At 26.1% G+C, this 19,628-nt stretch overlaps 1 protein-coding gene across 3 annotated transcripts in view; it reads right to left on the bottom strand.

The window, feature by feature from the left end:
* Positions 1-16,892, bottom strand: part of LOC124432172 (otoferlin) — a 33,209-nt gene extending 16,317 nt beyond the window's left edge. For all 3 annotated transcript variants that reach the window (XM_046980825.1, XM_046980827.1, XM_046980826.1), the window contains exons 1-6: positions 16,195-16,892; positions 10,884-10,942; positions 7,901-8,089; positions 5,033-5,316; positions 1,398-1,662; positions 517-693 (exon numbers count right to left, since the gene is read on the bottom strand). In XM_046980825.1, the coding sequence (XP_046836781.1) occupies positions 517-693; positions 1,398-1,662; positions 5,033-5,316; positions 7,901-8,089; positions 10,884-10,942; positions 16,195-16,273 (1,053 nt within the window). In that variant the 5' untranslated portion in view covers positions 16,274-16,892. The remainder of the gene's footprint in view (positions 1-516; positions 694-1,397; positions 1,663-5,032; positions 5,317-7,900; positions 8,090-10,883; positions 10,943-16,194) is intronic.
* Between the last annotated feature and the right edge of the window lie 2,736 nt (positions 16,893-19,628).

The raw sequence follows: 19,628 nt of genomic DNA, 5'->3' as shown, positions 1-19,628 counted from the left end.
ATAAAATAACATTTGAAATAGAATATTTTTCATTCTTTTCACTTCTTGAACTATTCTATATCAATAAATATTAAATAAAGCGATATACCCGCGAATCCATAAAACGTACGAGCTAAAGCGAAAAGAGGTAAAAAAAAAAAGAAAAAAAAAGAAAGAAAGAAATCAAAACAAAAAAAAAACAACGATGAAGAAGTTAACGATAAAGATTTGAAGTAACTCTATGCAATGCCCGAGTTGAAAAATGTAACGTAGATTATACTTGAAACTCGTTTAAACTTTTCCCCCGTTAAGTTCATTCCGTAGTGCTTCTGTGGTTTGATCCTTACTAATTAAACGGTACCCCATAGAAGAAAACATATTTGTTTTCTAGGTCAAAAAGTATTCATGGGCAATAAATATCGTAAATGTAAATCAAGAAAATCCTTTTGAAAATTTAATATCGGGGGAAAAAAAAAAAGAAAGAAAAAGAAAATTGAAGGTAATAAAATTAAATGATTGATTATTGAATGTTTGAACCTCGTTGTAATAAGGACAATTAGTAGATTCCTTGACGCTTGTATATTTTCGTTGATCGCCAACTTGAACGCAAACAACTGGATCCATATTGAGCCCTGCTAATTGTCTCGCTTCTATGATCGTCACGCATACCTGATAATCTTGAGCTTTCAAAGCTCCTTGAGCAGTGTCATGAGTCTGGAAAATATTTAATTATACGCTAATTTATTATTATTATTATAATAATAATAATAATTATTATTATTATTATTACTATTATTTTTCTTTTTTTTTTTTCTTTTCCTTTCTTTTTTCTTAATAACACTCGAGAGAACTGTCATCAATAAAAACAGAGACATAGTTAAATTCAAAATGAGTTTTTGTTGATACGTAACGAGAGAAAATCAAATGAAGTAAAGGACAAGGGATAGAGAGTGAAAAAGGGTTTGTTTCCCTTAAATCTTCTTACTCGTTCGGTTTTCGCAATAACACTCTCATCGTAATTCTTTTGTTTTAATTGTTCAGAAATACACAAAGGATTTAGCAAAGTAATCTCTATTTCTCTCTCTTAACTATAAATTTCTAATGTCTTCTTGTGGTCATGAGCTTTCTGTTAGTTTGTTTTTGTTGTAAAAAAAAAAAAAAAAAAAAAGAAAAGAAAAAAAAAAGAAAAAAAAATCCCAATATATTTAATAAGAAAGTACGAAATTATTTTGTCTCGAATGTGATACCTATTTATCCGATTATAATCTCGAATATATTTAATTGTCACCTTTTCGAAAATGTCGAAGTAATAAATTAAAAAAAAAAAAAAAAAGAAAAAAAATGATTTCATTTTTATATCATTAAAATTATTAATTATTAATTAATTAATTTAAAATTATTAATAATACTCGTTCTACCTTTGGTTTAGGTTTTTTCATTGGCTTTATAATCATAGAATCGTCTTGTTCGATATTGATACTCTGTTGACTGTCGTTGTCCGACGGGTTTGTTTCAAGAGAAGTCATAGAATTCGTTCTAGAAGGTTCATTTGATGTTGGACAGCTTGAATCTCTTCCATCGATAAGTTCCTTCGTCTCTGAATTGCTGTCGCAAGATTTTGCCCTTGGTGGTCTCTGTTTCCCTAACTTCATGAAAGATCTCATACTTTTCAACGTCGAGCTTCTGCGAACAGAATTTTTTTTGTTTTTAGTTTTTTCTTTTTCTTTTCCTTTTTTCTTTTTTTTTTTTTTTGTTCCAGTAAGACCATCGAGTCTCGAAAAGGGACGTTATTATAAAGCTTTCAGTGATTACACTCGTACCAAAAGTCAATTATATATTTCATATATTTGACATGAAAAGCCATTTTTTTTCTTCTTTGTTCTCTTTTGAAAATAACTGGAAGTCTCATTGTACGTCTTGTTAAAAGAAAATATAATAATTAAATTTCTGAATTGCTTTGAAAATTTTCTTTCGTACTGTTAAACGTTTTTCTTTATAAATCAAACAAGAACAAGCTGGATTGTAAAAGTTCTAATTTCTAAAAATATCATCGTCATATTTTTTCTTGTTTTTTTTTTTTTTTAAACGTATAAACGTTGAAGATAACAATTAGAGGAAACAATCGTTCGTTGTATTTAAAAAACAATCACGATTTGTTTTATTAATGATAGAATTTAAAATAACTTTATCAATTTTAAATTGCCTTAATTAAAAAGTTTTTTTTTCTTCAGCTTTCGATTAAATTAACGTCGCAAAACATATCAAATATTTCAATCAGAGTGAAGGTTTATCAACGATATTTAATTGATATATATATATATATATATATATATATATATATGTGTGTAATAAAGTAAAATGTTTAATTCAAACATTTCGTATATTCATTTTTTATAACATTAATAATTATTCATATATATTGTTTAAAGTAAAATCATTTCAATATATATATATGTTATTTAAATTTTTACACGTATGACGGATTAAAGCGTATTTCAAAATAAATTATAATATTTCATATTTTATATTTGTGCAAAATATTTCGTTCAAAGAAATAAAAAAAGAAATAATTCATTCCCGAATTCGATCATTTAATTAGATCGAATTATCGATCTTAGAGGAACAGAATTAGCCTTAATCTATTATTCGATTAAACCATGAATAAAATTGCACGTTTTCTCTTAAAACCCATCGACATCCCTTCTTCGTAACTCACACCAAACTCCAATTGGATTCGTTTTCGCTCGTAAACCATGAACTTGTGTCTATACCGATCGTAAAAGAATCGTTTAAGCATGTATATATATGTATATATATACATACACACATACACACACACAGATACATATATACTTTATTACGATGACGACAAGTATAAAAATAAAGTTATTTTATAATCAATCGAGTTTTCAATAAACATATCTCGAGTTGATTCTCATAAATATATTTAAATGTATATGTCAGATAAAAAGTTTATTACAAAAAAAAAAAAAAAAAAAAAAAAAAAAAAAAAAAAAAAAAAATATACGATACTCTCTAATAATAATTTCTAATTCTTTTTTTTCCTTCTTTTTTTTTTTCTTTTTGTCTTATAATATTATTGCATAACAACTCCACGTATGTCCGTTGTATTGATAAGCAAAAAATATTCCCGATCTTCTTAATCCTTCTCTTTTTTTTTTTCTTTTCCTTTTATAATTCAACATTAAATGGAAAATAAAATAATAAAACTTGAATGGATCGCGTCGAAAGTAAGAATATATATTCATTATTCTACATGATATAAAGGAACACGAGATAAACTATCATCCTGATAAGCTTTTCCTGTATTAATTATTTCAACGATGATCGAACCATCTTTCCTCATAAAATTCTTCGAATAGTGTCTAATGGATCGTTATTGGAATAAATTATAATAAGCTACGTGAAATCGTATCAACGAACGCTGATGTCGTTAATTAATTGCCTTAAAAAGAAATAAACTATTCGCGTGTTATCAAAGCTAATCGAATTACGATGGGGGAAGAAAAAAGGGAGAAGAAATAAAATAGAAAAAGTAAGAGACCTAAAAATGGAGAAAGAAAAAGAGAGAGAGAGAGAGAGAGAGAAAGAGAGAAAAAGAGAGAGAACAGAGAGAGAGAGAGAGAGAGAGAGAGAGAGAGAGAGAGAGAGAGAGAAAGTGGATATAAGTCTTTGCTTTATCGCATAATTTCGCTAACGAATCTCGACGAAGTGACGAGAGAGAAATTAGAACGTGTCATTTAGCGAACGTCTTAATTAAGAAATCGTGAGGGAGATATATTTCTTTCTCCTTTTCTCTCTCTCTCTCTATCTCTCTCTCTCTTTCACTCTCTCTCTCTTTTTCTCTCTCTTTTTCGTTTCGGATGAATCTTTCTTCGTTACTATAAAAGGAAATAATTTTTAATATTTCGTATGCTGAAACATATTATGCATATTCTATTATGTACAATCGAATATATAATATCTATAATAACAATATATATATATATATATATATATATATATATATATCATATAAACTGACAAATTCATAAATGGAAAATAAATAACTTTAACCGAAGCTTTCAAATTATATCAAATTAATTATAATTATTAATAATTATAATAAAAATACATCTCTCTATAAATTATGTAGTTCGATCTTTGAACTGTTGAGGAATTGCAATTGACGTATCATTCATTTTACGCATTTCAATTAAAATAATAGAGAATATCTACCTACAAACGTACACACACACACACACATACGCACAGATACACACATGCATTTATTACATTGTGTACATTTCTATGTACGTTTAATTGGAAATGTCAACAATCAAACATTGAACATCCCGTATCGATATATAACACAGAAATCTAGTAACTTTGTTAATCGTTTGTCTTCTCTCGTTTGTGAATTAATGATAAAAGATCTTATCACATGTATGTCCTTTATTCTATGTATACATAGCTTCGGTATCATTTTTTATCTTCATTTATCACGCCCTCTCCCTCTCTCTCTCTCTCTCTCTCTCTCCCTCTCTTTTTTCTTTTACTTTTCTTTTATTCAAGTCAACTCGTAGCAGTCGTGTTGCAATCGATTTTCAAAGATTCAATCGAATTAAAACAAAAGAGAATTTTAAACAAAGACAACGATAATAATAATAATAATAAAATTGTTCAATGATTAATACTATCCCCGAGATAAATAATAATCCGATAAGTTACAAAAACTTGACCGAGAATGTTCAATCGTATATCTTTAAAAAAAAAAGTCGTGCTGAAGTTTGTGAAAAAAAAAAAGAAAAAAAAAAAAAATAATAATAATAATAATAATGAAGTCTTAGTGATTTGACGATGGCGATAACGAGATGAAAGAAATTTTTTTTTTAATAGAAAATTCTTGAAAGAACTTCTTTTCTAAACAAATTTTATTTTATATACGTTGTATGCTACTGAATAGATAAGGATATATATATATATATATATATATATATATATTCTTTTATATATATATATATTCTTTTCATGTTATCATTTCCATAGATACCTCTTACGATCCGGTGATTTTTCTCCTGTTGACATAGAACTTCCCCTTTGTAAGAAACCCTTTTTACTGATTTTTTCTTGAGTATGCCAAGAACCTCTTCTTTTGCTAGTTCCATCACTACCTCCATTACTACTGTTCGCTTGTTCGAGACTTCTTTCAAGATTGGCAATGTTCTGTTCAATATCGATCAACATCTGTTGCTCGTCTTCCATCACTTCTGATATCGCATAAGAGCTACTACTTCCATCAGGTACATTATATCGTATTTCAAAACAGACCATAGCCTAGATATTTATGAAACAAATAAGAGGATGCTTATTATGAAATTCAATTATAAATTGTTATTTTATATGTATATACTTTTTTTTCTTTTTTTTCCTCTATTTTTTCTTTTCTTTTTTTTTTTCTTTTTTTTATCTTTCTTCCTTCAACGTATCGAAAAAAAGAAAGAGAGAGAGAGAGAGAGAGAGAAATCTCGCTTCCAAATTATTTCTACCATTTATTTTCGAATGTCGAGAAATTTGAAGCTTTTTTATAAATATAAATATATATAAATTGAGAAAATTCACGAGTCAATGAGTATAATGATTTTCAATCAATAACGTCATATCCTAGTTCACATCGTTTAACATTACGGAGAAGTCATTAGAACGAGAAACGTACGATTGTCCTTGGTTATTGAAAATTCAAATTTATTCTAACGCAGCACGAACAAATTCTCAAGTACTATATGATTTTGCAATATTTCGATTTTTTTTTAAATATACATATAAATTATGTTATTAACTTAAAATACATAATAATAAAGAACGATGATTAATATTTTATAATATTTGCTTAGAATAGCGTGAAAGTTATATTTAACGTCATCGTACGAATATTCTCTTTCTCTCTCTCTCTCTCTCTCTCTCTATTTATCTTTCTGCTACTCACGAATGAAGAATGAAAAGATAATAATAAAAAAAAAAAAGAAAAAAGAATGCATGAATCTTTAGTTAATAGAAATGTCGAGTATGTTAATTATAAAACCGCCTAGGCGTGACCAATTTATTAGTTGATCATGCTGCATGTTAAACGTCTTTCACACGTATCTTCGATTATCATATTAAAATTCTATTAAAAAAGAAAATTCCAACACTTTAATATTATAATGATATTCATTTTAAGAACTAGTTTTCTCTTTCCTTCTTTTCATATACCTTTAATAATGGTACAAAATTTTAAATAGCATACGATTTTTCATTCATAATTCCATTATTTATAGCAGTATATATTTCACGTTTCTCGATCGCATATCGCATTTCGTGTGTGAAAGAAACTTTAAGTTTTATTATTCTGTGAAATATCCTTTCGTAAATAGTATAGGTACTTTTAAAAATGTGTTGCAACGAACGCAAATGATATCTTTAAATGTAATTTTCGAACAAATTAACATTAACAACGACACTCCTGTATTTTCCTTTGGTTACTTGGCATTAACTATGAAAGATAAGTAAATATGAAACGAAATATTTTATATTATATTTAGAATATAAAATTTCAAAGTATATACGAAGATAATGTCTTTCATGAAATAAAGAGTTGTAAATATTTGTAACCTTTTCTTTTTTTTTTTTTTCTTTTTTTTTCTTTTTTCACCTACGCCTTACTGAATCAAGTTAAATAATATCGCGTACGTATATGCCAGTAATTATGAAATTTATCTGAATGAAAGTATTTGAAAAGTTGTATTTATTGTTCATTTCGTTTCACGATATAAAATTTACGGTATGAAATAAAAAAAAAAAAAAAAAAAAAAGAAAAAAGAGAGAAGAAAAAAGGAGTGAGAAAGAAAATAATAAACAGGAAAAAAACAACATAATATATTTGAATGATATCTTAAAGCGACCTTCATAATCATTGATATGATTAAATAATTATATATCGAATAAATATATATTATTTAATATCTCGAGTCTTTCTTTTATTTACTATTAAATAATAATAGAGATAATTAATGATGCAAACGTTCGACGATAATCGTACTAGCAAATACGATATTAAATATTTTACTATCTAATCTATGATTATCAGAAAAAATATTCTTCGTATTATGTGTATAGTTATACAGAATTCAAATTTTTCGTTCTTTTCGTTACTTTGATAAAACTATGCTAATGTAATGTAAGAGAAGAAAGAAAGGATTGAATTTGTTCCTACGTTAAATAAATGAACTAGAAAGAAAGAAAGAAAAGGAAAAAGAGAGAAAGAAAAAAGAAAAAAGAAAAAGAAAAAATAGGTAACTGTAAATTTTATATGAAGTTTGCGTTACTATATCGCTTCTAGCGTCGAGATGACAAAGTAAACTACACCGACGGAATAAAATGCGAACTTTATTTTACTTGTATTTTATCTCTTGTAAGATCAAACGCTGATAGCCTTTAGAACGTTAAAGAAAAAATAAAAAAAATATTACATAAACATATATATATATATATATATATATATATATATATATATATATATGTTTATCGTCTTTACGAAATCGTGCGTTAATTCGTAACAATGATTATATTATACACTTGAAAAATATTTAATTAACACTTATCTCGTTAATTGTAACAATTAGTATCTATTTCGTAATGAACATTTTTTTCTTCCTTTTTTTTTTTCTTTCTTTCTTTTTTTCTTTTTTTCCTTTTATTTTGTTTCGTTGTTTCTTTTAAAACTCGTTAATAAAGTAGAAAAAAAGAAGTAATAAAATAAATGTAGACTCGGATAAAAAAAAAAAAAAAAGAAAGAAAAATATAAAGATCGATTATATTTTTTATAGATTGATAATTAGAATATATTATTTTAAAATATATACAAAGATAGTGTCTTTCGTACCGGTAATGGCTTGTTATTGAGATCAATCAGAGAATCTGTAACAACAATGTGACCTTCTCGTACCACCGTCTGCAATATCAAACCATATTTTGCCAAGATCTTCTCCGTCCTCAGAACTCCTCGAGATACTACGGATAATTCGAGTGTTTCTGTTTCCTCAACGGGTCGTCCCAAATTCCATGTAAAGCTCTGAAATCAAATGTAAGAAATAGTATTATGAATTTAGATCGATCTAAAATTTATCTGTAAAAACGATCGGATATAAAAACATTATCTATCGTCTCTTACGGATGTATAATATTTATGGAAAAAAAAAGAAAAAACGAAAAAGAAAAACAAACAAACAAGCAAACAAAAAAATGGAACGAGAAAAAAATTCAAATGGAATACGAAACGAGAGGACATAGTAAAAAAAAAAAAAAAGAAAAAAAAAAAAAAAGAAAAGAAAGAAAGGAAAAAAAGAAAAAAGTAGAAGAAAATTTGTTCACTCAACAAAATATCTGATAAATGAAATTTCTAATTGCATTAGTCGTTAATATCGAATCTCCGCTCTACCGTTTCACGTTTATATCGTCTTTTCCAATATTGAAATAATACGAAATACATTATTCCCGACGCGATAAAATATTGCGTATGTATTCGATTGAAATTATTTCTTTTCACAATCAAAGTACTCGCGTTACTCTCTTTTATAAATATTACACATGTATTTCATTTGTACGAATAGATAACGGACCCTTTATTGTATACCAACGAAATTGCTTTTTTCGTCCTGATGGGATATATAAAAGAAGAAAAAAAAAGAAAAAAAGAAAAAAAGAAAAAAAGAAAAAAAAATAAAAGAAGAAGAAAAAGATAGAAAAAGAAAAAGACAAAGAAACGGAGAGAATATATAGCATTATTTTCTTCCCCTTGACATACTATATCAAAAAAAAAAAAAAAAAAAAAAGAAAAGTAAAGAAGAAAGATAGAAAGAGATAATCTCGAAATCGGTCACGTAATTTCTGTCGGAGGCTTGGCACGTATAAAATATGTATATATGTATAATATATAAGTATGTACGTATGTTATGTATGCGTCTATGTATGTACATATGTATGAGAAATTTATTTTGAGTGTTTTACTTACCGATAAATTGCGTGCGTAACGCCATTCTAAATATAAAGGGGACAAAGATCGTCGGATTTCTTATTGCGAATTTTTATGCATAGCACCCTTCAACGAAAAAAAAAGAAATGTTCTCTCGAATTCATAAAAAAAAAAAAAAAAAAAAAAATAATAATAATAATAATTAGGAATAATAAAAATTTCGTGGTTCGTAATATAATGAGATCGTAAAAATTTTATTGTCCTTTACATGTGACATACGTATATGATTATACAGAATTCAAGAGAAAGAAAAAAAAGAAAAATGAAAAAAGCGGAGAAAAAAATAAAAGTATTAATGTCCAATGTAATTTAATAATGAAACATATGTGTTAAATAAAATTTGCTATTTCATACAGTGATATTATATTGAGATAATATAATTATTTTTCTCCATTACTTCCACTTTTAATATTAACCTATAGCATTTAATGGTTAATAGGAGAAAAAAATTTTTCTATTTATTTTTCTAATTTCTACGATTATTTTTCATAACTTTAGCTTATAATATACTAAGCGACGTTTCAGGAAAAAAAATAATAGTTATTAAGTATCGATGTCCTATAAATATCGATATCATAAAATCTGAAAGTATAATTGCAATATCTCAATAAGTAACATCAATTGATGTTTGTAAAAACGATTTGTCATTTTTATTCGAGTCATGCCAATAATGTTTTTAGAAGGTCTAATGGTATAGCTTGTTGGAAACTTCTTTGCATTGCTTTAATGCAAAAAAACGCATTCTTGGAATATCAAATTGAAGAAGTAAGAAATTAATTAATTATCCTCATGTATGTTTTTTTTTTTTTTTTTTTTTTTCCAGTAAAAAGAAAAGAAAAAGAAAAGAAAAAGGATATTCACGAGAAACTTTTCAAAAATATAATTGAAAGATTATATAAAAATATATAAATACAATAGATATAGTTATAAGAGTTGGTCAATTTTTATTAAATTGAAAATCCTTTCCTATCGTAACTGATTTCGAGCACTTCATTAGCTCATTTTATATTTATCTATGAGAAAGTTTATCGTTAATATTATCGATCTCTAAGCGATCAACATTTTAAGATTATATACGAGAAAGTACGACATCGACATAACTGTTGCTTCATCGTGTTCGAATATACATATATATATATATATATATATATATATATATATATATATATATATATATATATTTATTTATTATCTATATATACATTTATAGACATATGATATATCTACTACATACAAGATATAGAATTTATCTTTCTACAATATTATTATCTATTTTACGATAAATCAAATAACTTTATTACATTCCATTCGTGTTTTATACTTCGATAATAATTTCACTGTGATATGCATTTGCATTTCTTCTTTTTATTTAGAAGAAAAAATAAGGAGACAAAAAAATAATAATGCACACTCTTGTGTGCATACGTATTTTCTTTTTCTTTTTTTTTTCAGAACAAAAAAGAAAGAAAAATAAACCTTTCGTGTACATACGTATGTTTACAATATATATATATTGCAAATAGTTATGCATATGAATGCAAAGTCGAGGAATAACCAAATTTTATTTCATTACATATAACATTCAATTCTATTTATTTCAAGACCAATAAAGCGTTCCCTCTTGTAATTTGGTATACCAAAATACGATAGCTTGGAAAAATTCAAGGGAATTGTTTTTCACGGTTCTATCTATTCGTCACTGTGGAATTTAATTTCTTTCTTTCATTCTTTGTTTTTCTCTTCTTTATTTTTGTTTTTTTCTTATTCTTTTGTTTGTTCCTTCTTTTTTACCACGAGATTTTTATTCAACTATCTTAATAGTAAAATATTTTACCTGATTAACCGAAATGAGATCACCATTGTCCTCGAGATTTTTCGAGCAATTAGATACACCTGTAAAACAAATTGAAAACAATACGTTACAAATCGTTTGAATCTTTAAAAATCGATATAATATAATCGACGATAATGTTATTGGAATTTTTATAGACCATTGAAGAATCAATGAAATGTTCCAATAAACGTAAATGATCTTTTCTTTCAGAACATTTACATATTACATATATATATAAATTACACACACAAATACTCGAAGAGAGCAATTGCATATTTTTATTGCACAATTCGCACTATCGTACACATGCAATATCATATTGAAGTACATTTCATTTTCCGATACTATAAACGAGAAAAAATATTTCAAAAATAATCGCGCGTGTTTTTTTTTTTTTATAAAAGAAAAAAAGAAAAATGAAAATATATGTATATATTTTATTAAAAGAAGAAATATTAAATGATAAAAATTATATCAAGTATTATTATATACTTCGAATCGAAAGCCATTAATGGTATTTTTGTTGAAATATATTTCATTTAACGCGATGTCATGTTGCAATGTAAAGAAAAGAAAAAAGAATTTTTTTTTATCATTTCTTTCTTTTCTTTTTTTTTTTCAGATATCATATTCTCTATCATAGTATATTTTTAGTGCAAATAGAAAAAGAAAGAAAAGAAACATGTTTTATGCTTTTTATATTATAAAAAAAAAAAAGGTTGACTATAAACGAATATACGATATATTATATGCATATAAATATACATATATATATATATATATATATATATATATATATATATATAAATGAAATAATGTTCATAAATGGATAATCGAATAAAGAAGAAAGAAAAAATAATAATAATAATAATAATAAAACAGGAATGTTTTTGCCAAGCTATAGAATTAAATATGCACAAGAAAAATGGAATATCGAAAATACTTTGTTGCATGCATAATATATTATATGTCAACCATTCCCTCGCCCTACCACAAGCCACCTTCCCCCTCCTCTTCTTCACTTCTCTTTTACTTAAACACCTTTTCGTTATCGATTTTTTTTTGTTATTATTTCACGAAAGTATATAATTATTCATCAATGAAATTATACATGTACGATTGACAACAATGATATTCAATCAAATTTACGTATATTTATATTAATATATATTTCGTATAAAGGGAAAAAAAGAAAAAAAAAGAATAAAACTTATACGAATGTTATATAATCTATTTAATTATTCTTTAATTCATTATATAATAATAAATATTATTTATGACATTTTTAACGTCACGTATATTTTTTATCAATTCTTGATATTTAATTAAATTCTTGAAAAATCTAATCTCACTAAAATAATATTAGATTTATCATTAAGTGACTACAATGACGATCAACATGGATATTAAACTTCAGGTATTAATAATATCATAAACCACATATATAACAATTATGTGTATATAAATAAATATAGACGCACACACACACACACATGTCTGACCCAAAAAAAAAATAAAAAATAACTGTTTTTTGTAAGCCCTACAATCGCGTCAGAAATGACCTTATGAATAAAGCAAGTGCATTTAGGTAAGAAAGGGCGATAAAAACATACATTGCATGCATAGAATAAGTGCACGATAAGTGCACCTCGGTAACACGCGCCTTTACATATAACTAAATGTACATATATATTTTCTTATATATATGTAATACATAAATCCATGTATCTGTAAGTACATTCATACGATACTGTTTATTACCATATATACAGTGTTCTTATATATTTACATACGTACATATATATTATGCATTATGTAGTATCTATGTAAGTGCACTCATACTTTACTTTTCATTACGATATATACTTATAGCTCTCTCTCTCTCTCTCTCTCTCTCTCTTTCTCTCTCTCTCCCACTCTCACTCTCTTTATGCAAACTCGATTATTAATGTAAATTATATAGCAAATATATCTTCAAACGTGTACTCTTTTTATCTCTACATGCACTTGTGATAACATCAATATTATATGATTTAATATTAATAGCAAACTATTTTACCTTCCTCATTTATACTATAACGAGGTTAAAATATGAAAATAGAATACATGATAAAATACAAATATTTAATATAATATACAAAATATTTGTACGATGACTCGAGTAAAAAAAAAAAGAAAAAAGAAAATAGGAAAAAAGAAATAATACTTTTTTATTTTTTCGTTGGTTGCGTCGCAAAAGAAAAATAGATCTTTATTTCGCTCAAAGCAACATATTATTTCATATAACATGTATATATATTCATTATTTTCATAAAATAATTATTATATCTCTCGGTGGGTATGAATTAATGATATAATAATTACGTCACATCGATCTTGAATATTTTTATTATTACGATAAAAATCTATCTTTCTTTGTATCATAGAAATAAAAAAGAAGCTTTGAACGAGAGAATTTTTTTTTTATAATCGAATATCGATTCACATGAAAGGGAAAAAAAGAAAGTGACTTACATCGTCAACGTTTATCGATAACAAAAAGGAAAACTCCAGGACTATGGATTAAATTAATCCGTAAAGCTTTTATATTTTGAAGAATATTATATCGAATAAATACTTCAACTTTCGATCATTTTATTTTGATATTATCCTTTTATAATCAAACAACCGAAAGAAAAATTTATTTGCTCGAAATTAAACCAAAATTATATTTCCTATTTTCAAAGTAATTGTAAAATAATTTCGCGATAATTATATTCAACATTTAAGTTGGTACACTTAATTAATAATTTCTCTAATTTATTTCAATTAGCGTGAAATATTATATATTAATGAATTAATACGAATTTGTTCAAAAGGTCACAGTGTGTGATGATCGTTCATCGAAAACTAATAACTAATTAAGTAAAGTACTGTTAATATGCTATATATAAAACATAAATATTTGCATATCCAATTGCCTGATAAATTCATATTCTAAGTATTTAAAAATACACTATTCTCCGTTCTCTCTTTCTCTCTCTCTCTCTCTCTCTCTTTCTATACATACATATATGTATTAAATATATATATATTAAAAATAAAATATCAGATTAAAAAAAAAGAAAGTATAATATATTTCATATTAATTAAAATTTCAATATTAAATACAGACATTAAATTATGCCAATGATAATCTTTCATACGAGAGATATTTAATTCTGATATTAAAGACTAATAGATATATAGATAGATATAACTAGCTGTAGTATTCTTCTTTAAAATGTATCAATTGGAAAGGGAATATTCGTATCGTGACCTATCTCCTGCAAAGGCTTTTACGTTTCAATTGAAACGTTGCATTTGAACGTTGCACTCGATAGGTCTGCGAATATATGTACTTACATACATATATCTGTACATATATACATATATATACGCGTATCCGAATCCTGGTAATGTATCTTTCATACGATGTAATTTCATGCATCGTTACTCTTTTCATATAGGCAGACTAGTCGATAGTGTAGGATAAGTCTTTCAAGTGAACTCTCAGAAGAGCTTGAGAAATAAACAAACTCTCTCTCTCTCTCTCTACCTCTCTCTCACACACACACACAAACACATATGCACGTGTTTCTTTTCCTCTTCGTTCGAAGTGTTTACAGATGATCAATCGACTGTAATACGTTTTAGAGAAAAGGCGATGATAACGAAAATAAATAAGGAACAAATGAAGAATCGAATTAGTTTCCTTCTTTTTTTTTTTTTTTTTTTTTTTTTTTTTTTTTTTTGAAAAAGCAGGTGATGAAAATAAATATTTAATATTTATGAGTATTAAACGATGTCAAAAGTTACACGCCCGTATTTTCTTTTTTTTTTTTTTTTTAATTAATATTCAACGATCAAAGTCTTGATACATAATATGAAAACAAGAGATAAGGAGAAGAAGAGAAAAAGAAAGATATTTAAGAATTTATAAAAAATATTTATATATAATGATATTTATTTATATATGATTATATGAAAAGTTATATATGAGAAGGGAAAATGGTGTTTGTCCATTGAATAATGCATAGCTCTATTTGGCACTTCTCTCGAGGATCTTGAATAAGAATTTACAAGTGGGCATAGAAATGAAAAATTCATGATCAAGGATAATACAAAATGGGAACCAATAGAAGGGCGTATCATTTACATGACAATTTTCATTAGATTCCGATAAACGATTTCGATCGTTAATTATTTAATGCGTAATTCAATAGTTCAGATTAATTAATTTCGATTTAATAGGATAAGGAGTGGTAAATTTAATAAATGAAATGTTAAACCAATGGACGACGGATATTATATTGTAGTGCGTAAATATAGAGATCGATCGTGAAAATGAACGGAGCGTGTTCAAAGCATATCTACATACGTATATATGTATATATATATATATATATATATATATATATATATATGTATATATACTTATATGTATGTATATACATATATGTATATATCTACATATATATTTATGTGGTATATATATATATACATATATATATGTATATATAGTAATAACAGAACTAGAGGAACGTTATTACGACAAAAGGGCATTTAAATCGTGTTTGTATTCGTCTATCCGTTTATCCGTGTACATTTGCAGACATCTTGAAGGATGATGCTTTTTTAAAACGCGCATCTCTTTGAAGAAAATGCAAAAATCAACAACAATTTTGTTTTTACGGAATTACCTCGTTACGCGGTTTACCGCATTGTAAAATAAATCCCTAGAAAAAAAAAGAATCCTCGACCCCTTATTTTTCTCTAACTACGAACGATAAATCCGTAAGATTCTTTCTCAACGTATACGTAAATAAATAAATATAGTTAGATATATGTACTAAGAAAAACTATAATATATAAAAATAAAAAAAGGAAAAGTAAAGGATAAGAATGATTTATTTTTTTATTGTAACGTGTTTGGGTCTATCGTTAAACTTTGTCGTTTAAGTATCCCTGAATTAATTAAAACTTAAGCTGTATAGTTATTATTAAAACATTATCTATAGACTACATGATAATGACGTATATCCACATTATATAAGTACGATCTCTAAATGATAGATAGTTAATTTAAAGCTACTCACGCGTCGATTTAATTAGTTATTTGTTACGTGAATAACTCATTAAAAGCTAACTGAATAAGACAAGAATATTGTATTGTAGAATGAAGATAATATGGCGAGAAGGTGGACGATAAAATAATATATAATGGAAGAATAATATATGTATATGTATATGTATATGTATATATATATTTTTGTTCTTTTATTTTTTTTACCTCGAAAGTCAATCTTCACGAATTTCTCCCCCTTATACTTGAGACCCTGAAAATTCTTCAAGACAACGACGAGAGCCATTCTCCTTCCTTCTTCGAATGTTCCTTTTTAATTCGATCCTTTAACGATCTAATCCCTTTTAACCGTATTACTTTTATCAATGACGCGACCCACCGATTGTGAGTCGAACTTTCCCGCCGTTTCTCTTTCATTCATGATACTTCCACCCGAACGATAACGACGAACGATTAGAAGAAACGAATTTTTTTTTTCTTTCTCTCTTTTCTTTTTTTTTTTTTTTTTTTTTTTTTATTTACACACGAAACGTATGACAATATGTGACACGATAACGTGTTGCTCGTAACGTCGTATAATATTTTACAAAATAATATTTTTTACACGTGGAAAGAGAAAGGGTTGATGGTAGAAAGAGAAAAAAAAAAAAACAAAAAGAGAGAGAAAAAAAAAGGATGAATCAGCGATCGAAAAAAAAGAGATGGAAAAAATATGACAAGGACGCGGAATGATAAGAGACGAATCGAAAGGATTTTTCTCGAAAGGATATTTTCTTCGAACACTTTCAAAAATCTAAACGTAATTTATCTATCTTATAAGAATGTTCTCATTTCTTTTGCCGAGACAGAAAACGAGAGATCGTAGCCTTATGGTGTCTAGATTCGAACTGCCTCGAGATCGTGTCTCAAGCAACCCCTTCAAACCCCCTGAACCAAGCGGAATATCTCGCGCAGACGCGACAGATATTCGTTCTACATTGGGAATATGCGTATCGTGCGTAGTATCATAAAGATACTTATTCTCACGTATTAACGCATACGCACCTTCGCCAACAATGATCACGTTAATTATCGTATTTGACGTAATTACGAGAATAAAACAAGTCATGTATTATTACGTATATCATAATATCGTATTTATAAATAGAAATAAACATTTATCATTATAATCCTTTTATAATTTTGATATACAATGATAAATTAAATAATTGCTGATAAAATATGTTAAGCATTGTATATAATCAAAATGAAATTTTTATAGTGTTAAAATTTTTATAATGTCGACATTCAAATTTTTTCAAAAGAATCGAATTAAATCGTTTGAAATATAACGACGAATGAGAAACGTTGAAAATTTTCATTAAATATATTCATTGTACCATAACTCGTTTCAGATTTTAAATAAATGAAAAAACGTTTATTCAAACATACTGTATTAATTATTATTGAGATACGGTTGATTGTGATAAATGGTAGAAACCTTTAATTGGACGAGCGTAAGCGCAAAATAGTCGGTGATACAGTTTTGCTTCATTAAAAAATCTCTTTGATCATTGTTACAATGTTTTCAGTAAGATATTTTGGTTTTTCCTTTTGATTCTCTTAATTACTAGAATTAATACATACAAAGGGAATATTCAGTAAAATAGTTGAACAAATGAGAACAAAAGAGAGAGAGAAGCTCATGTCAAAAATCGTTATGCTTACGTTACTTACATCTATTCTAATCGAAATGTTTACGCTCACGCTATATTATAAAATATAACCGAGACTTTAATAATATATTTCATAGAGATTAAAGATAAAATGAAATGTTCAAGACAATCAAAGTTACCCACAAAAGAAGGGAAAAAGTATTCGGTATTATCAGTATAGCGTGACCATTCCTGAGAGTTGACTTCGTACGAAAAATGTTCTCTCGTTCTTTGATAATTCATATAAATCTAGACATCTAATATATCATATATACAGGGGTAAAGGGCAATAACTTTGACTTAACTCCTTTTTGGAGAAATGGGAGAAACTTTAATTATACAAAAGTCGTACGATACGGAAAGAGCCAATAATAATTTCTCTTCTTTCAGATTGTCGCATGAAGGAAATATGAAGGTGTTTTTTTTTCTTTTTTTTTTTTCTTTACCTTTTCTCCTGTTTGTTTTTTTTTTTTTTTCCTTTTATAGGATCATATGTTTCTGTTTACATTGATCGATGTAAGCTTGACATTCTCTATAAAAAAAAGTATTAATCCATGTATATTGAAAAATTATTGTTTTAAAAGATATTTATTTAAGCGCTTACTCTGTGCTTACTTTGAATGTATCTTTACGACAATCTTTATGGCTTTTAGTTCTGAAAATAAACCTATGTGCAGAATCTGAATTTCTTTTTCCATTTGTGAAATAATATGAGTATTTAGTTATCGCAAAAAAAGAAAATTTGTTTTTAAAAATAATTTCTAACAAATTGTTTATTAATTATTACTAATACGTGAAAAAGATAAAGAAAATTTTATCCTTTAGAATGATATTCGATTCAAGTCTCTACGATTTTTAATTACGGAGATATTGATTATTAATAATGTAGAGAAAAAAAATTATTCACTCGATAAACAAAATAATTTGTTTATTAATTATTTATTAATTTTCATGTGTTTTTATAAATTGGACCCAATTGTAATTTTTTTGTTTACAAATTAAGATGAATTTAGGTCGTAAGAATTTTTTTTATAAAAATTGTTTATAACAAATTAATTAATTAAATTAATTATTAACAATACGATGGAACAAAAAATAGAGAAAACTTTGCCCTTTAAAACGGTATTTGATTCAAGTCTCTACGACTTTTAGTTCCAAAGATATTCCCATGTAAACGAAATATTCGATTATTAATAATGTAGGGAAAAAAAAATTAATAAACAAAATAATTTGTTTATTAATTATTTATTAATTTTCATGTGTTTTTATAAATTGGACCCAATTGTAATTTTTTTGTTTACAAATTAGATGAATTTAGGTCGTAAGAATTTTTTTTATAAAAATTGTTTATAACAAATTAATTAATTAAATTAATTATTAACAATACGATGAAACAAAAAATAGAGAAAACTTTGCCCTTTAAAACGGTATTTGATTCAAGTCTCTACGACTTTTAGTTCCAAAGATATTCCCATGTAAACGAAATATTCGATTATTAATAATGTAGGGAAAAAAAAATTAATAAACAAAATAATTTGTTTATTAATTATTTATTAATTTTCATGTGTTTTTATAAATTGGACCCAATTGGAATTTCTTTGTTGACAAAATAAGATGAATTTAGGTCGTAAGAATTTTTTTTATAAAAATTGTTTATAACAAATTAATTAATTAAATTAATTATTAACAATACAATGGAACAAAAAATAGAGAAAACTTTGCCCTTTAAAATGGTATTTGATTCATGTCTCTACGACTTTTAGTTCCGAAGATATTCCTATGTAAATGAAATAGGTTTATGTTAACCCACTAACCTATATAATTTCATTCATCTTGGCCCAATGACACACTGACCTATATAAATTTCAAGAATTTACGCATGGCCTACTACTACTACTACTATTACTACGATCAGCTGTAGTATATAAATTATGAATGAAAATCTTT

The sequence above is a fragment of the Vespa crabro genome, chromosome 24, assembly GCF_910589235.1.
Source record: "Vespa crabro chromosome 24, iyVesCrab1.2, whole genome shotgun sequence".
In the NCBI taxonomy this organism is placed as follows: domain Eukaryota; kingdom Metazoa; phylum Arthropoda; class Insecta; order Hymenoptera; family Vespidae; genus Vespa; species Vespa crabro.
The sequence above is the reverse complement of the archived record's forward strand: the minus strand, read 5'-3'. Positions and strand labels throughout refer to the sequence as shown.